Genomic DNA, 20,656 nt, shown 5'->3' on the forward strand with positions numbered 1-20,656 from the left:
TGAATTCTTTTAGTTTTTGCTTATCTGTAAAGCTTTTGATTTCTCCGTTGAATGTGAATTACAGCCTTGCTGGGTAGAGTATTCTTGGTTGTAGGTTCTTCCCTTTCATAACTTTAAATATATTGTGTCACTCCCTTTTGGCCTACAGAGTTTCTGCTGAGAAATCAGCTGACAACATTATGGGAGTTCCCTTGTATGTCATTTGTTGCTTTTCCCTTGTTGCTTATTAATATTTTTTCTTTCTCTTTAATTTTTGTCAGTTTGATGACTATGTTTTTCGGTGTGTTCCTCCTTGGGTTTATCCTGCCTGGGATTCTCTGGCCTTCCTGAACTTGGTTGGCTGCTTCCTTTCCCACGTTAAGGAAATTTTCAGCTATTATTTCTTCAAATATTTTCTCAGGTCCTTTCTCTCTTTTCCTTCTGGGACCCCTATAATGCAAATGTTGTTCATTTAATGTTGTCCCAGAGGTCTCTTAGACTGTCTTCATTTCTTTTGATTATTTTTTCTTTATTCTTTTCTGTGGCATTGATTTCCACCATTCTGTCTCCCAGCTCATTTATCCTTTCTTCTGCCTCAGTTACTCTATTGATTCCTTCTAGTGTATCTTTCAATTCAGTTATTATATTGTTTATCTCTGTTTGTTTGCTCTTTAGTTCTTCTAGGTCTTTATTAAACATTTCTTGCATCTTCTCAATCTGTGCCTCCACTCTTTTCTGAGATCTTGGATGATCTTCACTATCATTACTCTAAATTCTTTTTCCAGTAGATTACCTATTTCCACTTCACTTAGCTGTTCTTCTGGGGTTTTAACTTGTTCCTTCATCTGGGACATATTCCTCTGCCACCTCATTTTTTCTAACTTTCTATGATTGCAGTTTCCATTTCACAGGCTGCGGGATTGTAATTCTTTTTTCTGCTGTCTGCCCTCTGGTGAATAAGCCTGTCTAAGAGGCTTGTGTTGGCTTTCTGGTGGGAGGGTCTGCTTCCTGCCCACTGGTGGGTGGAGCTAGGTCTTGTCCTTCTCGTGGGCAGGGCCTTGTTCAGGAAGAATTTAAGCAGCCTGTCTGCTGATGGGTGGCGCTGTGTTCCCACCCTGTTGGTTGTTTGGCCTGAGGTGTCCCAGCACTGGAGCCTACAGACTATTGGGTGGGGCTAGGTCTTGGGGAGGAAATGGTGGCCTCCAGGAGGGCTCACACCAATGATTATTCAACAGAACTGCTTCTGCCCGTGTCTTTGTCCCCACAGTGAGCCACAGCTGCCCCCTGACTCCACAGGGACCCTCCAATACTAGTCTGGCCCAGTCTCTTATGAAGTCACTGTTTATTTCCCTGGGTCCTGGTGTACACAGGACCTTGTGCGCACCTTCCAAAAGTGGAGTTTCTATTTCCCCCAATCCTGTGAAATTCCTGCAATGAAACCCTTCTGGCCTTCGAAGAGAAATTCTCTGGGGGCTCCTCCTCCCATTATCAAACCCCCAGGCTGGGAAGCCTGACGTGGGGCTCAGGACTTTCACTCCTGTGGGAGAACTTCTGTGGTATAATTATTTTCCAGTTTGTGGGCCTCCCACCCAGCGGGTATGGGATTTGATTTTATTACAATTGTGCCCTTCCTACTGTCTCATTTTGGCTTCTCTTTTTCTTTAGATATAGGGTATCTTTTTTGGTAGGTTCCAGCGTTTTTTGTTTTTTTTTTGTCTATGGTTGTTCAGCAGTTATTTGTGATTTTGCTTTTGTAAGAAGAGGTGATCTCACATCCTTCACTCAACCATATTGCTGGCAAATTAGGAGAGATTCTTAAATATATATTTTTATTATAACTTTTTTCAAAATATTGTCATTTAATAATATATAGAATAAAATACATGAAACAATCTCATTTTTTATAGATCTGAAATTACTATTAGTATACACAAAGTATTCCCACATTACACAAGCAGAAATACTTTCTTTATCCATATTTTATTCATCAAAAATTATGTCCTAAATGGAATGTTTTCATACATTTCTAAATATGTATATTTTAAACTTTATTTCAATGAAATACTATAATGATTTAAATTATTTGTAGCCTCAAACTATTCCTTGTATCACTTTTTCTTTTTAATATTTTTACTGTAACATTGGAATAACAGCTTGATTTTCCCCTCCAGTAATGAGGAAACAATGAGGATAAAGCAGACAAAGTATAGATAAAGTGCTAAGCTCCTCAGTAAGTATGTACAGTGTAAGGACTAAGGTTTGTTATTTGTGTTTTCTTTTAAGATTGCCTACCCATGTCAACCATTTTCACAACTCATATTTCCTAAATGTCCTATCAGCTTAGATAAACATACTTGGAATAACTTTCAAAAATCTAGGCTTACTATTTCTTCTATATATTTATGCAACTTAAAATAGACTTTTTAAAATTAGAGCTAGTTTTAATATGATGATATTGTCCTGTGCAATCTGGACCCCACACAACAATAGAGTATTTATGCTTTCACTGCTCTTTGTTTTCAGACATAGGTAATATGTCTTTTATGGAACTCTGTCAAAGAGGCCAGAAACAACTTTCCACAGAGACAATGATAGTAATGATAAGTCTTAATTGTACTGGTCTTGAAACGTAACACCAGAGGAAGGCTGCAGTGCAAGTTTACTCGAATTCAAATAAGCAAGCTTTCCTTAAGCATCTAAACTTTTTTTGACTTGGTGATGAAAAATGTAATAAGCCAATAGCTGCCTTCAAAAAACAGCATAAATTCCAGTATTGTGGTAAGAGAAGCATACAGTGAATATCATTCAAGCCATATGAGCCAAGAGAGCATGGATACAAGTTATGGGAAACCAAGGAAGAAGAAAGTCCATTTGAAGAATGGGTAGGATTCTTATAGTCAAACATATTCTAGGAAGAGAGAAAAGCATGTGCTAAATTACTGAGCTGATAAAGTGTAGAGGCATTTGGAAGAACAGTTTGCCTTAAGCAAATGGTTAGTTTCAGGAAATAGTAGTTTGTGGTTTTTTTTAATGTTTCTTTCTAAAAATATGCATCACACAACTAAAATGATTTATTTTCTGAAGAGGCACATTTAGCAGTCTGTAACACAGTATGGTAGAAATAGAAATATAATGTCAGAAAGTTAGGTTTGGCCTGTATTAAGGAGAAATTTAAATGCTAGAATGCAAATGTATAAGTGAGGGGGGAAGAGCACCAAATTGCAAGCCATAAGCTCTATGTTCAAGGCATGCTTTTATTACTGCTAAGTGTGCAAACACCTGGCATACAGGTTTACTTATTAGCAAAATAGTGATATTGACACATACAATGTTTTAATTAGTAACAAAATAATGACATGAAAGTTCTTTTAAGTTAATGTATACTATATGTATGTGTGTGATAACTGATATAATTTCTTAATTCAATGAGCCATGGGAGATACAAGTTTATGATCCAGGGGTAATGTCTCAGTAGCTATATAATAATAACCTTTATCTGAAAGCCAAGTGTAATACATCTTGCAGTAGAATAAGAGACCATTACAATTGCACTGGTGAGAAGTTTTAAGTGTATAAAGTAAGATGGAGGCAATATGAATTGAAAATAATTAACAAGATTGAAGAAGCAGGATTTGGAGAAAGAGTGAAGATTTTAAAATCTGAATTCACTGGGGAAATCATAAGAAAATTAAAAAAAGAAAGAAAAAGCTTTACTTTATCCTGGGTACTTCACTATGCAATTTTATGACTGTTAGATAATCTAGTCCTTCACTAAAACAGTACAATTTGGTATTACTCTTTCCATTTTTATTGAAAAAGAAACAGAACTTTGGGGAGAATAAAAAGCTTCTCTAAGTCTAATAAAAGAGTGGCGGCATCTAAAATTAAGTCCAACTGATTCCAAATTCCATGCTCTCTCACTCGTAATGATGTATATGTGTTGTGGAGAAAAGACCAGTTCAATTGTTTTAAGTTAACATAATAAATATCTATATCTCAGAAGAATGAAAATAATGAAGACCTGAGAGAAACATGGAAAGTCATGATTACTGAATCCTTCAGAAGTAATGCTATTCTTTTTTTTTTTTTTTTTTTTTTTTTTGCGGTACGCGGGCCTTTCACTGTTGTGGCCTCTCCCGCTGCGGAGCACAGGCTCTGGACGCGCAGGCTCCACGGCATATGGGATCTTCCCAGACCGGGGCACGAACCCGTGTCCCCTGCATCGGCAGGCGGACTCTCAAACCACTGCGCCACTAGGGAAGTCCATGTAATGCTATTCTTAAAGCTGAATATATAGTAGAAGAGGGGAGTTTTGAAGATGGAACACTGAGGAATGTTTATTTTTTAGGGAATGGGAGGAGAAAGTGAATTCCTCAAGAGTGAAAAATGGGTGGTCAGAGAGTAAACTCACGGAAACCAAGATATTTTTTGGTCATTTAAAGACCCCCAAAAGAGATTACAATGGTGACAGAAGGATCAAGGGAAATGAGCAGTGAGAAAATTAACTTAATTTAGGGATAGAAAAGTCATTAGTAATTTAAGAGATGATGCAAAAAGATTACAAAATATTAGGAAATTATTAGCTGTGTGGTGAGGAAGGAAGTGCCACATGTGTAGGCTATTCTTCAGAAGATATTTTGTGGGAAGAGATAGAACACCTTTGAAGTTTCTATTAATGATGTCTTTGCAATTATCAAAGTTAGATATATAAATAAGCATACTACCATATTTACAAATCTTATGCTAGGAGAACGGGTGAAGATGGGTCCACATTTAAAAGTGTAATAGATTTACATCATGATAGTCAGACTTTCCTCATTATAGTCATGTTTTAATATTACCAGATGAGAAGCATATTCCCTGCTGTTTCAATCCCAAGATATACCAGTGTTTTAATAATCCAAATGAAAACCCAAATTTTGGATCCAACATTATTCTTTGCTCTCAAGAAGACAAATTCATGCCCCTAATGGGTGACATCTCTTGAAAGGAAAAGTATCAGACAAGGCCTTTCCTGCAGAAGTAAAGTCTGTGAAACTTAAGAATCTCGGAGGCTGAGCTTTCCCAGACATTTAGTTATAATTTTAAAAGACGTTTAAATTTTTAATTTATTTTTCAGCATAGAAACTGCTGGCAGCTTCAATATCTCTTTGGCAGCATTTCTCCCTTTAAAAGTCTGTTATGCTCCACAGGAATTTCAAATTAGAAAGAAAGTTTTTAAAATTTCAAAACACAGAGTCTGGGACTCTCACCTTGGAGATTAAAGCATAAAATGGTAAGTAAAATACAAGTCTATAAGATGCCATACTTTCCCAAGGATTTTCTTATATATTTCCTCAGTGATTAAAAAATATTTATTTTGTGCATACAAGAGTGTTTGTTTTAGCAACTGCTGCCTATAAATCATTTAGTTTTATGATGAGTTTGAAGTCCTGCTATAAGGTCATATGATCAGAGAAATTAATGGAAAAATTCTGAAGCTGCTGTTTTAAGCCGTTCAATTCACTACAGTTATTGAACTCTCTTCATCAGGCATGCAGATATATGAATAACCTTATTTCTGATTCCAAGGATTTTACACTTAGAAAAGTTTCTACAAGACAAGGAAAAAAATATTTTAAGTACTGTAATGAAGATACACACAATGCTGGAGGAGTTAACCAGATTGTAACAGATTGTGGAAATAAGTAAAGCTTTAGGAAGGAGGATTTTAAGTGAGTCCTTGAAGAATGCGTAAGATGACACAGGCAAGAATGCTGGGATAGAATATTCCAGGAGGAAGAAACAACAAAACCGAGCGGAGAAGTCAGGGAAAATCAGACATATTTGAGGCAAACTATGTGAGGGTAATTTGTCACCATAAAAATATGGTTGGCAGACAAATGTGGCAACATTGGATATATTTTGAGATGTTTTAAATGCCAAAAATGAGTAGTTTGTGAATAAGTAGTCCATAGGAAAGCTCTGCTGGTGTTTGAGTTGAAAAAACACATTGTTGCAGATATTTTTGGAAGACTAATGTGATAATAACTTGTACATGGATGAAAAGAGGAAGAATCTGCAGCTAGTAAAGCTGACATTGCAATTACCTAAAAATGTTTAAAAAGGGTTAACTACAATTGTGGCCATGGAAACTGAGATGGGGGAGCTGTTCTTATCTGTCAAAAAACACATCTCAATTGAAATATCTCTTTTCCTTCTCTCTAAAGTTCTCCTTCTCAGAAATTACTGCCATGCCAGGAAAATGAAACATTTGAGTTTATTATACCAATATTCTAGAGAAGTATTTTAATATGATATTATAGTCAAAAAAAACATACACATGTATGTGTGCATGCATACAGATATATATATATCACTCAGTTCAAAATATAAAATTGCTTGTATGTTTTTGTTTCATTTTTAATACTTTATATTTCAGAACAATTTCACATTTATAGAAAAAATGCACAGAAAGTACAGAAGGTTCCTATATGCACCCTTCTTCCCCCCCCAACACACACATGCACACACAAACACAGTTTCTTCTATTATTACCATCTTGCATTAGTGGGGTACATTTGTTACAGTTGATGAACCAAATCAATATTGATACACTTAATTAATTAAGTCCATATTTATACTAGGGTTCACTCTTTGTATTCTATAGGTTTTGACAAATGCATAATGTCATGTATTCACCTGTACAGTATCATACAGAATAGTTTCACTGCCCCAAATGAGTTTACCTACTCATCCCTCACCCTCTTCCTGAGGAAGAGTTAGCCCCTTGTTTTTTCTTCAATATCATGTAGGCTATTCTGGGTCTTTGCCTTTCTACATAAATATTAGAATTATTTTGTTGATGGACACAAAATAACTTTCTTGGATTTTTACTGAGATAACACTGAAGTTATAGCTCAAGTTGGAAAGATTTGACATCTTACTAATATTAATTCTTCCCATCCATGAACCTGGAATATTTCTCCATTGATTTAGATCTTTGATTTCTTTAATCAGAATTTTGTCATTTTCCTCATATAGATCTTATAAATATTTTGTTATATTTAAACCTAAGTCTTTCTTTTTTATTTTTTGGTGCTAATGTAAATGATACTGTGCTTTTAATTTCAAATTCCACTTGTTCATTGCTGGTAAACAAAAAAACAATTAACTTTTGTATATGTATCGTAAAACCTTGCTATTATCACTTACTAGTTCCACAAGTTTCTTTGCTGATTCTTTGGAACTTTTTACATAGACAATCATACAATCTGCAAGAAAAAAAGTCTGTTTCATTTCTTCCTTCCAAATTTATAAACCTTTTATTTCCTTTTCATGTCTTAGTGTATTAGCTAAGACTTTCAGTATGATGTTGAAAAAGAGTGGTGAGAGGGGAAATTCTTGTTTTGTTTCTGATCTTGGGAAAAAGTTTCTCACCACTAAGTATTATCATGTTAGCTCCATATTTGTAGTAGCAGATGTTCTTTAACAAATTGATAAAGTTCTCTTTTCTTTGCAATTTTCTAAGAGGGTTGGATTTTGTCAAATGTTTTTTGGTTTTTTTTCTTCATTCTATTGCAATAGTGATATGTTCTTTTTTAGCCCACTTATGAGATGACTTGAGTTCTGAATGTCAAGCCAGCCCTCTATACCTGGAATAAAACCCATTTAGTCATGCTGTATACTTCTTTTAATACACTGTCAAACTTAATCTGCTAATATTTTGTTGAAAAATTTTGCATCTATGTTCATTGGACATATTGATTTGAAATTTTCCTTTGCAGCAATGTCTTTGATTTTTGTATTAGGGTAGTGAGCACTCGTAAAATGAGTTTGAAAGTACTCCCTCTATTTTTCTGGAAGAGATTGTAGAGAATTGGTATCATTTATTCTTTAAATGTTTGTTAAAATTCACCAGTGAATCAATCTGGGCCTGATGCTTGCTGTTTTGGAAGGTTTATTTTTAAATTTATTTCATTAAAAAAATTATTGGCGGGCTTCCCAGGTGGCGCAGTGGTTGAGAGTCCGCCTGCCGATGCAGGGGACACGGGTTCGTGCCCCGGTCGGGGAAGATCCCACATGCCGTGGAGCGGCTGGGCCTGTGAGCCATGGCCGCTGAGCCTGCGCGTCTGGAGCCTGTGCTCCGCAACGGGAGAGGCCACAGCAGTGAGAGGCCCGCGTACCGCAAAAAAAAAAAAAAAAAATTATTGGAGTATATTTGATTTACAATATTGTGTTATTTTCACGTGTACAGGGAAGTGAATCAGTTTCATATACATATATACAATCGTTTTTTTAGATTCTTTCCCCATATAGGCCATTACAGAGTATTGAGTAGAGTTCTCTGTGCTATACAGTAGGTTCTTATTAGTTATCTATTTTATATATAGTATTGTGTATATGTCAATCCCAATCTCCCAATTTATTCCCCCCCCCCCACATCCTCTGGTAACCATAAGGTTGTTTTCTACATTTGTGACTATAACTTCTGTTTTGTAAGTTAATTGGTACCTTTTTATTAGAGTCCACATATAAATGATATCATATGGTATTTGTCTTTCTCTGTCTTACTTCACTCAGTATGACAATCTCTAGGTCCATCCTTGTTGCTGCAAATGGCCTTATTTTGTTCTCTTTTGTGACTAATAGTCCATTATATATATATGTACCACATCATCTTTATCCATTCCTCTGTTAATGGACATTTAGGTTGCTACCATGACCTGGCTATTGTAAATAGTGCTGCAATGAACATTGGGAGGCATGTATCTTTTCGAATTATGGTTTTCTCTGGGTATATGCCTAGGAGTGGGGTAGCTGGCTCATATGGTACTTGTATTTTTAGTTTTTACTGTTCTCCATAGTGGCTGTACCAATTTACATTCCCACCAACGGAAGGTTTTAATTATTGATTTAATTTCTTTAATAGTTTCAGGTCATTTCAGATGATTTATTTCTTTTTGTGAGAATTTTATAGAAATTCTCAAGAAATCCATCAATATAACCTAAATTATCAAATTTGTATTTCTTTATTATTTCTCATATTTCTTTATTATCCTTTAATATTTGTGGATTGTATCTCTTCTCTTACTCTCTTTTCTCTCTTTCCCTCTCTCTCTCTCTCCCTCTCTCTTTGATTAGTCTTTCTCTAGAGATTATCAATTTTATTGATCTTTTCAATAAAACTACCTTTTGGTTTTATGGATTTTTCTCTATTAATTTCTTGTTCACTTTCATTTATATCTACTCTACTTTTTACTATTCTTCATCTTTGTATTTAATTTGCTCTTTCAAGTTTTTGTATGCCTTTTAAAAAGTAATATTTTTGCTGTGGTATTTTAAAAATATTATGAAAATAATATTTATATACATTATGAAGTGAAACTGTGTATATGCCTACCTAGTGTTCTGTCTTGAAAGTGTTTTATATATTCTAAATCTTGAAAGATTAGTGATTTCATAAATTTCTTAAGATCCCATTTGTTTAAAAAACAAGTATTTATTGAGTGGCTAGAACTTATTTTCAGTGAAGTTGATACTATACCAAAGGCCATGGACTGTTACAGCCAATATTCTAGTGGGGCTTGACAGAAAACATAAAAATAAAATACATATACATTACTTCAGTGGTGATGAGTACTATAAAATAGTGTAAGGTAAATGAATAGAAAAGGGAATGCTATTTTATTATAGGATGGCAGGTAACATGAGAAGTTACCTGCTTCAAATTTCAAAGCAGTTCTAACTAGGTTTTGCAATGTTTAAGTAAAAGAAAACAAAACAAACAAACAAACCACAAGCAAAAACTTTTAAAAGTACTTTAATTAATCCCTTCTCTCTTAGCCTCCGAATTTACAGACCAAAGGACACTGACATTTTGATTCTAATCAATCAATTTATATATTTTTATTTACGGTTTTGGTGGTTTATTGATTGCATTGAGTGACACTACACTGAAACCTTGAAGCCTGCAGGAATTGTTAGGGATTTAATCAAATCTGAGCTAAAAGAATAGAAGTGGCAATGGATGAGGGCTCAGACTCTAGAGATACTTCAAAAGAAAAATCTGTGTTTTTTCACCTCTGAGAATGATGTTCACTGTGGATTTGTTGTTCATGGCTTTTATTACGTTGAGGTAGTTTCCCTCTAAAACCATAATTTGAAAAGATACATGCATCCCAATGTCCAATGCGGCACTATTTACAATAGCCAGGACATGGTAGCAACCTAAATGTCCATCAACAGAGGAATGGATAAAGAAGATGTGGTACATGGATACAATGGACTATTACTCAGGCATAAAAAAACACAAAATAATGCCATTTGCAGCAACAGGGATGGACCTAGAGATTGTCATGCTGAGTGAAGTAAGTCAGACAGAGAAAGACAAATATCATATGATATCACTTATATGTGGAATCTAAAAAAAAGGGTACAAATGAACTTATTTACAAAACAGAAATAGAGTCACAGACGTAGAAAACAAGCTTATGGTTACCAAGGGATAATGGGGTGGGGAGGGATAAATTGGAAGATTGGGATTGACATATACTCACTACTATATATAAAATAGATAACTAATAAAGACCTACTGTATAGAACAGGGAACTCTACTCAATACACTGTAATAGCCTGTATGGGAAAATAATCTAAAAAAGAGTGGATACATGTATATGAAACTGATTCACTTTGCTGTACACCTGAAACTAACACAACATTGTACATCAGCTATACTCCAATAAAAATTAAAACAATAAACCCCCCCCCAAAAAAAAAGAATCAGTGGTGTTTGGTGCTATAAACAACTGTTCCTACTTTCCTGTCTGCCCCTCACCCCCACCCTGCCCCTGGCTGCTTGTAATTACTACCAAGTTTTAAGTTTGGTTTGCTAGGAAATGGTGTTTCCAATTTAAAAACTCGAAAGCCACCCTACTATCTAAATAATTTTTGTGTGTTATAAGAAAATAATATTGCACTTGAAAATAAGACCTGAATTCTAGTCTGGTGCATAAGAATTGCTCTCCCTAGATCCTATGCCAATACATTCAGGGGCTGCTATAAGATTAACAATGGTAATTGGCAAATCTTGAGAAACTGTCTTGGTAGAGTTTTTTAAGATATGAGTAACAGAGAAAAACATGTTCTTAACAGCTAAGAAGCCAATAAACAAAAGTTGTTTTATATTTATGTATATTTGTGTGCTTATCTTAGAAGCCATATAATTTTAAGATTTAGGAAACACAAACATTTATAGATGAAATCTTAATAAATGCAGCTTATAAACAGTTTAATGTTCTGTTATTAGAACTTCCATTCATTCATTTGTTTTAAAAATCATCTATGGTTAGGTCCTCATCAATTTTTCATACTTACAGATGGCATAGGACTTGTTTCACAATTTTCCCTTCTTCGGAAATGATCATTTATGGAAAAGTATGTTAACAAATGAGACATTTCTGGTTCTTTCAGTTTTAGCTGAAGCCCCAAGGCTGATAAATGAGGATATGTGCTCACACATTCTAAAAGAGGGGTTTCAGAACATTTGTGTAGAATTTGTTAAGGATGTATTAAAAAAATTCATTCAAGATCATTAGAATAACACATAGCTTAGCTCCAGGAAGGATGTATCAGAAGATTTGAGGATACCAATTAATGAAAAGTTTGCAAGTATAATTTCTTTGGAGGGAATTGGAGCATTTGAGTGGGTGGTCCCCACTCCTACCTCAACCCAGTTAGGAGGGAGGCTTCAAGAAGATAATTCAGTGAGTAAAGAGGCACTAAATAGTGGGGGAGACTGACTTCTTACACTTACCTGGATGTTTGCTAAATTGCAGAATCTGTGAGCCCTGGTACCTCAAAGAACTAGAGTATTACATAGATAAATGGGTAAAGGGCACCAGAAGAGATTGTCATGAGTTATTTTTGTGTTTTTTGCTTCTTTGTTGTTTGTTTTAATATTTATGAGGCAGGGACTGGTGCTTCAATCCAACAACCAAGCTTGCTTCCATATGAAGCAGTGATTCATCGTGTACCTGCCTAACAGAGGCTAATTTTCCTTTGAAATGATAGGGGTCCAGTAACAGAGAGTTAATTCAAGCCCTAACTAAATGTATATTGCTTCAAAATAAGCTGACACAGTATATCTTTTGTCAGTGATTTTTATTCCTTTACCTGCTTTCCCTTCTCTTATTCTTTGGGGTGCTTCCCATAGCCTTTTATATAAGAATGATTACTGTTTTATACTTTTTAAAACACAAAAAAAATATTTCTTTCCCTTCTGAAACAGATTAAAAATATTTTACCTGCTATTTCTGAATCGGTCTTGTTTATAGCTGAAACTGAACATGAAAGATGATCTAATCCACTTATCTTGTAAAGGACCCCCAACCTATAACTCTGCTTGAAATTTTCTTTGCTCCACATCCATGTTTCTATTTGTTATGCCTAGAAGAATCACTAGAAATTTCCTGAATGCACTGAATTTTATCACGCCTTTGCACAATCCTTTTAATGCTTGTACCTGGGAAGCTTAGTAATTCTAGACAGAAATCATATAACTAGGCAGATTCATTATCATCAATCTCAAAAGGACACTCAAAATTACTTAGCAAGGTAATATTTCTATATCAAACTTGCTCTCCCACTATTGGGTAACGACTATTTCCAGTTTTTCTCTCAAAGTTCCTCTCCCAACCATTCCCATCCTCTCTCTCTCATTTATATGTATGTGTGTATATATATATATATATATATAAATTTGATGGTCTTGCTTGATGCAGCCTTCACAGAGTAAAAGTATTAAATATAAGGTCTCTCATTTTCCCTTCACAAAATCTGTTATTTTTGGTTTTTTTTTAATTGGGTCTTTGTTGCTCCGCATGGGCTTTCTCTAGTAGCAGCAAGCAGGGGCTTCTTTGCGGTGCGTGGGCTTCTCATTGTGGTGGCTTCTCTTGTTGCGGAGCATGGGCTCTAGGAAACGTGGGCTTCCGTAGTTGTGGCACGTAGGCTCAGTAGTTGTGGCTCACAGTCTCTAGAGCACTATTCCTGTCCTTGGGATCATGTTTATTTTCTCCAAAAAAGTTATGTTCCTTTACTTATACCCACTAGGAATCTTTCCTATCATCCGTATTTTCCTCTCTACAGGATTATTTGTATCATCCAATAAACAAGCTCTGGTTTCTTGTATCTCTAAAAAGAAAATCTATTTGACTTCCTAATGACTATAGAACTGCTCCATTATTCTTCTGCTTTATGCAATTTGATGTTCCAAAGCTATTACCTATCTGAACTGTCTATTCACTCTTCAGCTTATTTCAATTTGTTTCAACCTTTGTCACTCCAATGAAATCACTCTTGCCAACAACCTTCATGTTGTCAAATTTAAGAGACAGTCTTCTGTCCTCATCATTTTCAATTGTATTCAAAATTCCTGACCCCTTTTAAAGGACTTCCTTCCCTTACTTCATCCATGCCTATTTCTCTTGCTACTCGTGAGAATGATTTGCTAGCTTCTTTTTTTTTTTTTTTTGCAGTACACGGGCCTCTCACTGTTGTGGCCTCTCCCGTTGCAGAGCACAGGCTCCGGACGTGCAGGCTCAGCAGCCATGGCTCACGGGCCCAGCTGCTCCACGGCATGTGGGATCTTCCCGGACCGGGGCACGAACCCGTGTCCCCTGCATCGGCAGGCGGACTCTCAACCACTGCGCCACCAGGGAAGCCCCTGATAGCTTCTTAAAATCAATCATATCATGAAATAGCATAGAACTTTGGACTATGTCATAGATTCACTCGTCATTCTACACTGTCTAACTGATGTCATCTATTCATGCTGCTTTAGGATTCTTAGTAACATCTACATACTGATATTTCCTTGCTATCTCTGAACTTTAATTATGTTCACCTATGAACTTAACATACCCACTTGTAAATCACTAAGTCATTTGAAGTTTACAATCTCTAAACTGAACTCTTATTTTTTTCCCTCAAAACCTCTGGACTTCCACACTTAATTAAATATAATTATTTACCCTAATGTCATGATGTTCAAGCTGAGGAAATTAGGGATCATCCTTTTTTGTTTTCTTACTTTCCACATAAAATATCATTAGACACTGAGACTTTGAGTGTCCAAGACCCAAAAGATATCTTGAGTCTGTCTAGTTCACTGCTATCACCATAGTCTAAGTCTCTACCATCTTAAAACCAGACTGCTGCACTGGCCTTCTAACTAAAACTTGTTTTCTTCAATCCACCTATCTAAAGTATAAAGCATGATGTACTGAAAATATAAATTGAATCAGCTCTCTCTCTCAAAACTCTTTACAGCTTCCCATAATAGGTAGGTGACCTACATGAGTGAAGAAGCCTAGGAGTGACCACTGTGAACCAGAGAGTTTGCTTAGCCTAAAGGGAACATCTGTTCATTGGTTCTAGTAGATGTCGCAATGAAGGTACATTGGTTTTAGCTGCCAAATCTAAAAAGGGAATACAAAAACATGTGTGCGCGCGCACGTGTGTGTGTATGTGTGTGTGAAATCTCCTGATTTTTAAATGTTGACTCACATATTTTAAAAACACTGTGTGTTTAAAACAAAACATATCTTCAGTGCAGATTAAGCAGAATGGCTGCCAATCTGCTTCTTCTGAATAAGAGCTCTGGTTTCCCCACATCTCCTCAACTTCATTCTACAGCTTTTCTATTGAATTCTGTGCTTTTCTTCAATTTACAGTCTATAATTTAGACTCCCTAATCTTTATTTTCCTGGAATGGCTCATCAAGCTCTTCCTCAGTGTGAGGCTCTTCCTTTCCTATAGTCTAAAGGCATAAAATTCTTCTGGTATCAATGAGAGTGGGACCTTCTTACACTGGGTGGATTCCCACTCTGACATCTTTATCCTCTCTCACAGAAGCTTAATTTTTTATTTTAGTTTTTTATTTCACAGTACTTTTTAAAACTTGAGATTCATTTCATTGTTTATTGTCTTTTTTGCCATTAAATTTGAAGACCTATGGGGGGCATGTACTATGTCTGCTGTTAAATGTTTTATTTGTTCCTGGTACAAAGCCAGGTACACAATAGGCAAACAATATATGTAGACAATGAATGTATAAACATATAAATGGTCTCTGGATTTCTCTGCCTCTCTATACCAGATTCCAATCATACTTCATACTTCCACCTCAACATTTGCCTCTGTGACCCTCATCTCCTAGCTGTCCAAAATACCATACCTCTTCTGTCTCCATGACATTCCGCATGTTCTTAAATTATAATGACTCTATTATATCTTAGCCTGACTGTGAGCATCTTGATGACTAACCTCTATCAGGGTCTTGAAACATGACTGTAAGATAATCTTATGATTTGAAATCCACGAAAAGGTAATTTAACTCACTATATTCCTATTAAGTCTATTTCTAATAAACCTCATATTTTTGCAAAAAGTGAGACCAAATAAATATTAATAACTATTTCATTTATCTTATCATACTATAATAGAAACTAGAATTAACTGAATACTTATTTGTCTTAAGCTTTATGATTACTACCATGCATACGTTATCTCATGTAATCTTTCCCTCAATCCATGAAACAAGTATTATTATCCTCGTTTTTAGATCTGACGAAACCAACTCTTGGAGAAGACAAGACAGTTTACTGCAAGGATGGGATGTGAATGAAGTTTGGTTTCAAAGCATAATGTAATATAGTGATTAAAGGGTCAGGATTTAGAATCAGGAAGTAACGAGTTCAAATTTCAATTCCATCAAATTATTAGCTGGATAAACAGAGTTTCAGTTTTCTTATTTGTAAAGTGGGAATAAAATAATAAACACCTTATAGCATTTTATAATAAATAAAGAATACATGTAAAAATACTAGGTAAATTGTTTACCACTCTGCAGTCTATGAAATATCAGTTAATTATTGAGGTTGAGAGATTTAGTTGATTTTTTTTTTTTCTTTTTTTTTTTTGCGGTACGCAGGTCTCTCACTGTTGTGGTCTCTCCCGTTGCGGAGCACAGGCTTTGGACGCGCAGGCTCAGCGGCCATGGCTCACGGGCCCAGCCGCTCCATGGCATGTGGGATCCTCCCGGACAGGGGCACGAACCTGTGTCCCCTGCATCGGCAGGCGGACTCTCAACCACTGCGCCACCAGGGAAGCCCGGATTTTTAATATAGTCATTTAGTTTATTAAGATCAGACTGACTAGTTTCCCAGGTCTTTTGAATTTCTTTCTAGTGTGATTTTTTCAAACATTATTATCCATATTAATTATCAGACTAGTTAAAGAAAGTTCTGTAAAATTTTTAGAAAATTACAATTTTATTCATATTGAACTAATATTGTTTTCCACTGCAAGTATATCAAAATATAACTTTAAGTTAACTTGAATGATCCATGGGGACAAAATTTTCACAGGTCTTTATTATAAGAACTATCTTTTTATTCATAGGGATATTCTTTAGCACAGCATTTGTCCTTTATACAAACAATATAAAGAAGAAAAGATTGTAAATGTGTGGTATGTGTAACTATAACCATTATCATTTTTTAAATTTAATATATCATGAATATTTTGTGAAAATAAGTATTTGTGAATGTTAACTAAATTATCACTTACTATTTTATAGGATTTTTTGTATCTTTCATTTGTAAAATGTTACAGAGGACTACTGAAAATTCAAGATTTTTAAAAAATATTGTTTGATAGTGTAAGTTAATGGCTACCATATTCTACTACATACATTTTCTATGTTGTAAGTAAACTAATTTCAAATTTTAAAATAAATACTAATTTTAAGATAGAGATAAAACTTATTCAAGTTACATTTACTTCTAAAAATTACATATAACATGTTTATAGAACATTTGCAGGAAGGTTTCACAGGCAGTACCTCATTTGAAACTCACCATTCTATGTGGTAAATTTGATATACATGTTACAGAAGAGGAAACTCAGGCAGAAAGGATTGAATAACTTACCAAAGATCAGACAATTAATAAGCAATAGAAGTTGAATTCAAACTCATGTCTTTCAAATCAAATCCCATGATTTTTCACTTACTACATGACAATAGATTAATCATTTAAACTCCAAAAAGTATCCTAATAAATTTGAGTAGTCACTTTAAAATACTGAAATATTATTAATGGTAACACATCAATGAAATCTAGTTGCCACACTTTTAAGTCACCAGGTCTTCATCTCCATATTATTAGTTATATTTGAAGTTAAAATTAAAATAAACCTTAACAAAATAAATAATGAAATAAACAATTTAAAATCTTACCTAAAATCTGATCCAACTCTCTTCCCATTTTCTGGTTCTCCTGGATCTGGGCATAAATTGGAAGCTGTTTTAATACCTCCCTCATTTACTGGAACAACAGAAAAAAGAAAAGAAAAAAATAATCAAAACATATATGATTAGGAAAACAAGGATGATATTCATTTAAAGTTGTACATAAAATATATTCTTGTATTTTGTTATTGTAATCACTGTAGTTTATATAGAGAAAGTTAAATATAATTTGATAAACCAATAATGAGGACAAAAACATTTTTTCTATTTGTGGACATATAAGAAAGTAAGTTTCATGTTCCTATTCAATGACTTACTAATCTGAATATTAACACATTAACAATTAACATATTTTTAATTACTATCAAATAGTGAAATCTCTTGTAATGTACTCCCAGGGTATCAGTGCCAGCGTTTCCATTCATTATTGGCAGTAGAGAAGTCACCACCAGTTAGGGCAGTGTCGTTTGGGTACTTATTATTTTTAAAGTTGCAATAGAAAAATAAGACCCTGTGGAAAAAAGTGTATTACCACTTTTTATTTGATATATAACAAAGAATTCAATCTGCCAATGTGAAAGTAAAACTGTGGCACAAATTATCAAGCATGTCATTGAATTATGATATAATGATGAAAATCAAAATAAGGGTTTTACCCTTTAACAATTTCCATGACTGTGTTTTACTTAGCCATTGTACACTTTCAGCAGTTTTTTCAGAACACCCAATTATTAAAAAGATTTATTAATATTTTCAGTGAATGTGATCACAGTAAATAAATAATTCCCCAAGACAGCGCTTTTTTTCAAATGGGAAGATCATTAAACCAGATAAGGTCTGAAATATCTGAGTGATATTGTTTCATGAATTCAATCTTATAGTGAATTAGAGAGTAAGTTCTATTTTCCTCTTTATCAACTTATCTGCGTTTTAAAGAAAAGAATGGGACCTGAGTAGAGACTCTAGAGAGGGAAAAATGTAAACTTTGAAATGGTTCTTGTCCTACATTGTGGGTTGGAATCACCTCTACAGCTTTTTTAAAAGAATAAAGACGCTTAACTTTTATGTCTAGATATTCTAATGCAATTACTTTGGGTAGGACCCTGTGGATCTGTTTTTTGTTGTTGTTGTTTTTGTTTGATTTTTTTTAATAATCCTCCAGGTGATTCTAATGTAGAGTCAATATTGGGAACCACTGGATCCCTGCATCATTTAGTTCAGATTGTCAACTTGTTCATATTGATTAGATAGCAAGATAACTATCAGATGATGGCCCAACAGTCACAGCTCCGGTAAAGTTGCCATATTTTCAATTAGATATGAAATTTTGTGTTTGCACCCTTCATTCTATAAAAATCACTTTCCTAAATATCCTCAACAGTATCCTTATTGCTGCCAAATTACAAGTTCACCAATCCACACAAAGCATGTGATATTTTTGCTTTTCTTGGTCTGCTGACTTGCTAATTAATTTCTTTTTATCTTTCTGGCTTTTGTTCCTTCTTATGTTTGTTTTGGCCACTCTCTTACTTTAGCTGATATCACATACAGAGAGCAAATTCAAAGACAATGACCCATAATTCTCCATATTTTATGTTTTCCTTGTGCCTTGAAAAATTACCTCTTTGCTAAGAATTTCAAATATATGGTTTTGTCATTTTTTTTCCCCAAGCTCCGTTTTGCTCCTTCAATGACCTACTAGGTCAACCCACCAAAATTCTCATAGTCATTTCATGTGCATGCTCAAATCCAGCTTAATCACTGATGCTTTTGTTTCTCTATTATCATTCTCTTCCAATTCATCTTGAGTACTAGAACTAAACTTTCTCAACCACAGTTTTCATTACTGTCCAAATAGCCTATGATTCTAGATTTCTAAGTATATCAACTCTACTACCCACTAGCCACCAATATACATCCATAACTCAAGTCCAACAGATTCTTCATTCTTCTGCAATTTTACTGGTTAGCCATGCTTATTCCATGCTTTGTGTTTTCTCCAGGTCTCCATGTTTTCCATTTCTTCCTCTTCAGCTATCAAAATTCTATATAATTTTCAAGACTCAGCTCAAGTCCCACTTTTTTTTTTTTTTTTTTTTTTTTGCGGTACGCAGGCCTCTCACTGTTGTGGCCTCTCCAGTTGCAGAGCACAGGCTCTGGACGCACAGCCTCAGCGGCCATGGCTCACGGTCCCAGCCGCTCCGCAGCATGTGGGATCTTCCCAGACCGGGGCACAAACCCATGTCCCCTGCATCAGCAGGCGGACTCTCAACCACTGCGCCATCAGGGAAGCCCCAAGTCCCACTGTCATGTTTTTCCAGATTTTCTAATCCCTCTTTTTACATGACATGAACAATTTTATATTTAATTTTTTAATTATTTTGTCATACTGTTAATAGTTTCATATTCCTTAGTCATATATACAAATATATTATACATTTGATAAAGATAAGGAAAAACATAATTATTTTAATATTCCCACAGGGCCTAGATGACTAATGACTTCTCAGTAAATACTTCCTAGTAGGTTGATTAAAAACAATGTGTTGTACACTGTTTTCAATGAGTATTTTTTCTATGGGAAGAACTATCCTATAACTGACTTTTGAAAATATTATAGTGTATGCTATTAAAGTGTAACTTTTTTAACATACGATAGAGATAAGAAAAAGAAGTGGCATGACTTAGGCTTTCTACACTATTATACTAAATTTATAACACAGATTATAGGTAAAAATAGATGTGTCTGTGAATACATTAGAAAATAAAAATAATAAAAAATTTCATTTTTTCCATTTCATCATCATTATTGCCTAGGTTAATATAAATTTTAACAATAGCTAAGACACAGTACTATGTGTCAGGAACTAATCTACACCCTTTACATGTATCAGCTCATTTACTCTTCACACAAATCTGAAGGGTAGCTGCTTGTATTATATGTTTCCTACAGGTGAGGAAACTGAGGCATAGAGAGGTTAAGACACATTTCTAAAGTCCTATTTCCACTTTCTGCCTTAGTCTAGGTTTCAACCTTGGCAGACTGATTCAAGAAATTCTACTCTTAACCCCTGAGCTCTCCATCCTGTACAGAAAGCTCAGAAAGGAGAAAGGGCATCAATACTTAAAATTCAAAACACTTTTCCAAATATTTTATCTTAGAATGCAGACCATATTTATAACTTTCACCATGTTCACTTAATTAATCCCAGTTCTCATGATTTAATTGTCAAATTACTTTTGTCTGTTTGAAAGTGTCCTTTAAACAGCTGTCTTTGGACATCTGCAATAGTGAAAAATTTCCCAACTTAAATTGTAAAGATAACGGGAGAGCTGCTGCATGATACATGTATTTAGTGTTCTTTAATTAAAAAATTTAAAATAAAA

At 34.7% G+C, this 20,656-nt stretch overlaps 1 protein-coding gene across 3 annotated transcripts in view; it reads right to left on the minus strand.

The window, feature by feature from the left end:
* Nucleotides 1-20,656, minus strand: part of CSMD3 (CUB and Sushi multiple domains 3) — a 1,076,690-nt gene that overhangs the window by 633,283 nt on the left and 422,751 nt on the right. For all 3 annotated transcript variants that reach the window (XM_060127236.1, XM_060127235.1, XM_060127234.1), the window contains one exon: nucleotides 17,258-17,345. In XM_060127236.1, coding sequence (XP_059983219.1) covers nucleotides 17,258-17,345 — 88 coding nt within the window. The remainder of the gene's footprint in view (nucleotides 1-17,257; nucleotides 17,346-20,656) is intronic.

Source organism: Lagenorhynchus albirostris, chromosome 17 (assembly GCF_949774975.1).
Source record: "Lagenorhynchus albirostris chromosome 17, mLagAlb1.1, whole genome shotgun sequence".
NCBI lineage: Eukaryota > Metazoa > Chordata > Mammalia > Artiodactyla > Delphinidae > Lagenorhynchus > Lagenorhynchus albirostris.